The sequence below is a fragment of the Hipposideros armiger genome, unplaced genomic scaffold, assembly GCF_001890085.2.
Source record: "Hipposideros armiger isolate ML-2016 unplaced genomic scaffold, ASM189008v1 scaffold_1784, whole genome shotgun sequence".
Taxonomy (NCBI): domain Eukaryota; kingdom Metazoa; phylum Chordata; class Mammalia; order Chiroptera; family Hipposideridae; genus Hipposideros; species Hipposideros armiger.
In genome coordinates this window covers 45,129-48,006 of record NW_017733134.1, presented here as the reverse complement: position 1 = coordinate 48,006, position 2,878 = coordinate 45,129, and the positions used below count along the sequence as shown (strand labels likewise).

General features: G+C 48.9%; 1 protein-coding gene across 1 annotated transcript in view; it reads right to left on the bottom strand.

Annotated features, from left to right (window-relative positions):
* The window catches only part of LOC109378176 (glycogen phosphorylase, brain form-like), a 63,211-nt gene that overhangs the window by 25,306 nt on the left and 35,027 nt on the right, over positions 1–2,878 (bottom strand). The window contains exons 3-4 of the mRNA XM_019634638.1: positions 1,836–1,888; positions 1,385–1,517 (exon numbers count right to left, since the gene is read on the bottom strand). Of these exons, the coding sequence (XP_019490183.1) occupies positions 1,385–1,517; positions 1,836–1,888 (186 nt within the window). The remainder of the gene's footprint in view (positions 1–1,384; positions 1,518–1,835; positions 1,889–2,878) is intronic.

Sequence of the window (2,878 nt, the reverse complement as noted above, 5' to 3'; positions counted from 1 at the left end):
ATATGTGGGATCCGAACCAGGGCCCTCTGGCGTCCCAAGCCAGCTCTTAACCAACGCGCCACTCAGCCAGCCCAAGTTACAAAAGTTTTGATCCTAACCACAGTCTTGCTTTATCTGTGACTTTGAGGCCCCAAATTATGGGTTTTTTTTTTTTAAATAACGAACCTATTCTCCACTCAAGTGGAATAGTTATGACTTCCACTTGGAAGTGCTGAATGATGGGAACAATCACCTCACCTAGTGGAGAACGGTAAGACTGCATTTTGAGATTACGCTCTTCACTAATGTGGGCCTGACCACCTTACTTAGCTATGGTTTGATGCTCTATAATTGAGGTGTACTCTAAAGGCCACTTTGCTTTACAGAGTCCGGCCTCTAACCCCACATGCCGCTGCCTTCTCACTAGTGTCAGGGAGAAAAGGCAGAAGGTGGGAATAAAACCAATTATAACTATTTTTTAAGTACTCCAGGTCAAGTCAATTGTCCCCCTAGGGTTGACACAGAGAGGACCACCTATACTCTGCGTTGCAATACAACAGGAAACCAGCACGTGGTAGTCTCACCATAGCCAGTCCCCTATGCCCCCAGTGTCTCCCATGAAGCCCATCAGGCTTCAGGCCCCATCCCATTAGACTTGTAACGAGTTCACACAGGAGACCAGCCTCTGCCAGCCCATGTGGAACTATGAAGAAAGCACGGAGCTCATAGGATTGCCTCAACCTGCCCCACCTCTGCTTGCCTAAGACTGGGATGGAGTCTCTTCAGGAGGAAGTCTAAAGTGTAAAAAGCTGAATTGAAAGTGTCCTTGTTGGGGCCGGCCGAGTGGCTCAGTTGGTTAAGAGTTAGCTTGGGAGTGCAAGCTCTGAGCAGCAGGGCTGCTGGTTCGGTTCCCACATGGGCCAGTGACGCTGCACCCTCTACAGCTAAGATTGTGAGCAGCTTGACCTGGAGCTGGGCTGCTGTGAGTGGCCGACAATGGCGTAGGCTGCAGCCCCTGCTGCAGTGGGCTGCTGTGAACTACTGTGAGTGGCTGGCAGCTAGTGTGAGCAGCCAGTGGCTGGTGGCCGACAGCTGGCGAAGCTGCTATGAGCTGCCGTCCAATGGCCGGCGAGTGACTGCCTCAGCTGGGAAGAGCACAATGATCATAATATCAACATGGGCCAGTGAAGCAACGTCCTCCACAACTAGACTGAAGAACAAAAGGACAGCAACTTGTCTGTTCCCCTCCCCCAAATCCCCAATAAAATCTTTAAGAAAGAAAGAAAGAAAGAAAGAAAGAAAGAAAGAAAGAAAGAAAGAAAGAAAGAAAGAAAGAAAGAGTCCCTGTTTATTTTCTTGTGTGAACAAGAGCTGAGAATGAGTAAAGGAACCAAATGTCACCCACCTGCCAGCCATTGACAATCTTCTGATTAAAAATCCCAAACTCATAGCGTATTCCATAGCCATATGCTGCCAGGCCTAAGGTAGCCATCGAGTCAAGGAAGCAGGCTGAAAATTCCAAACACAAAGAACTTTTTCTGATCAAAGACAATAAGCATGTTTGAGGTGAGCTGGAAACAAGGCCCAAACACCTAAGTTAAGCAGGTGTTAGGATGCCAGCCTCCAGGGTGTCAGTGATTCAGTGATGACCACAATCAGCTTCAAGTTTCATGAAAAGAAAAACTGAATTCCCCCCTCTCTCCCTTCAGCTTGAGCGCCAGGGGCCATACCAAGAAGATATCAATGTGGGGAATATTTGGAGGTGTGGGAAGACGGAAAGAGGAGAGAGAAAACACGGCCACACGTGGTGCATTTCTAAGTGCACCAGCCCCACTGCCAACTTTCTCCTAGAGAACCTCACTCCGGCAAGGGCCTCCCAAACCCTGATACAGTCTACCTCCAATCCAAGCTATCTGGATTGCATGGGAACATCACAAAATATCTCTACACGCTAGTGGAAAAGGCACAGAAATGGGGGCTTGAGATGTACATTTCACTGTCCACAACATCAAATACTCAAGCACCAAAGTGCCATCAGGGTGCCCAGAAGTAGATGAAGCAGCATGTCACCAAATCGACCCCTGTTCCAAACAAAATGTCTTAGGGGAAAAAAACACACAATGTTTTGAATGCAGGTCTAGAAGGTAGCCTTATTAACCTTCTGAATTAAAAAAAAGAAAAAGAAGCTACACAAAACACCAGCAAATAAAGTCATGCCTACTTCATCAAATATGCACAGACCCCTGGGTGTCAGGTCCTTTACTAACAGAGAGGGATAAGAAAGACCCAAAAATGTAAGAGCTGGGCTCTTATTTAGAGAAAATCATTCTCACAGGAGGAACACAGAGCTTATCTACCTACAGTGGGCTGGGGCTCCCCAGTCTGCATGGGTGTCAAGAGTCGGTGGAACCAGAAGGGTCCAAAGGAGGAGATGCCATCACACCAGCCCATGGCGAAAGGCAGTGGCATCACAGAAGTGGCAGGGCTGTGAAGTTGACAGGAACCTCACTGGGAAAGGCCTGAGAATGCCCTGAACAGAAGTGACTCTCGCAGGGCATGGGATGGGACCACTTGGTTGACAGTTCCCAGCCTCGGGGTAAGAGGGGAGGTTAGGTAGCCACTCCAGTAGAGAACACTAAAGGGCCTGGAGCTTCCCTTGAGTTTGGGAAACAGACTCTGTTTCTACTATTACTGATAGGATGCCATCAGGGTAAAGGGGACAGGGGTGGACTGAAACCCTCGGGCTCGAGGACACTGGGGTTCCCAGTGGGGATGCAGGTAAAGTAAGCTCCAGCTTACTGTCTGGTGTGACCTCAACCTTGTCCACTAAAACAGAGCCCTGCCCTGGAGCACAGGATGCACAGGACATACACGGGCTTTCCACACTAAGGCCTTGCCA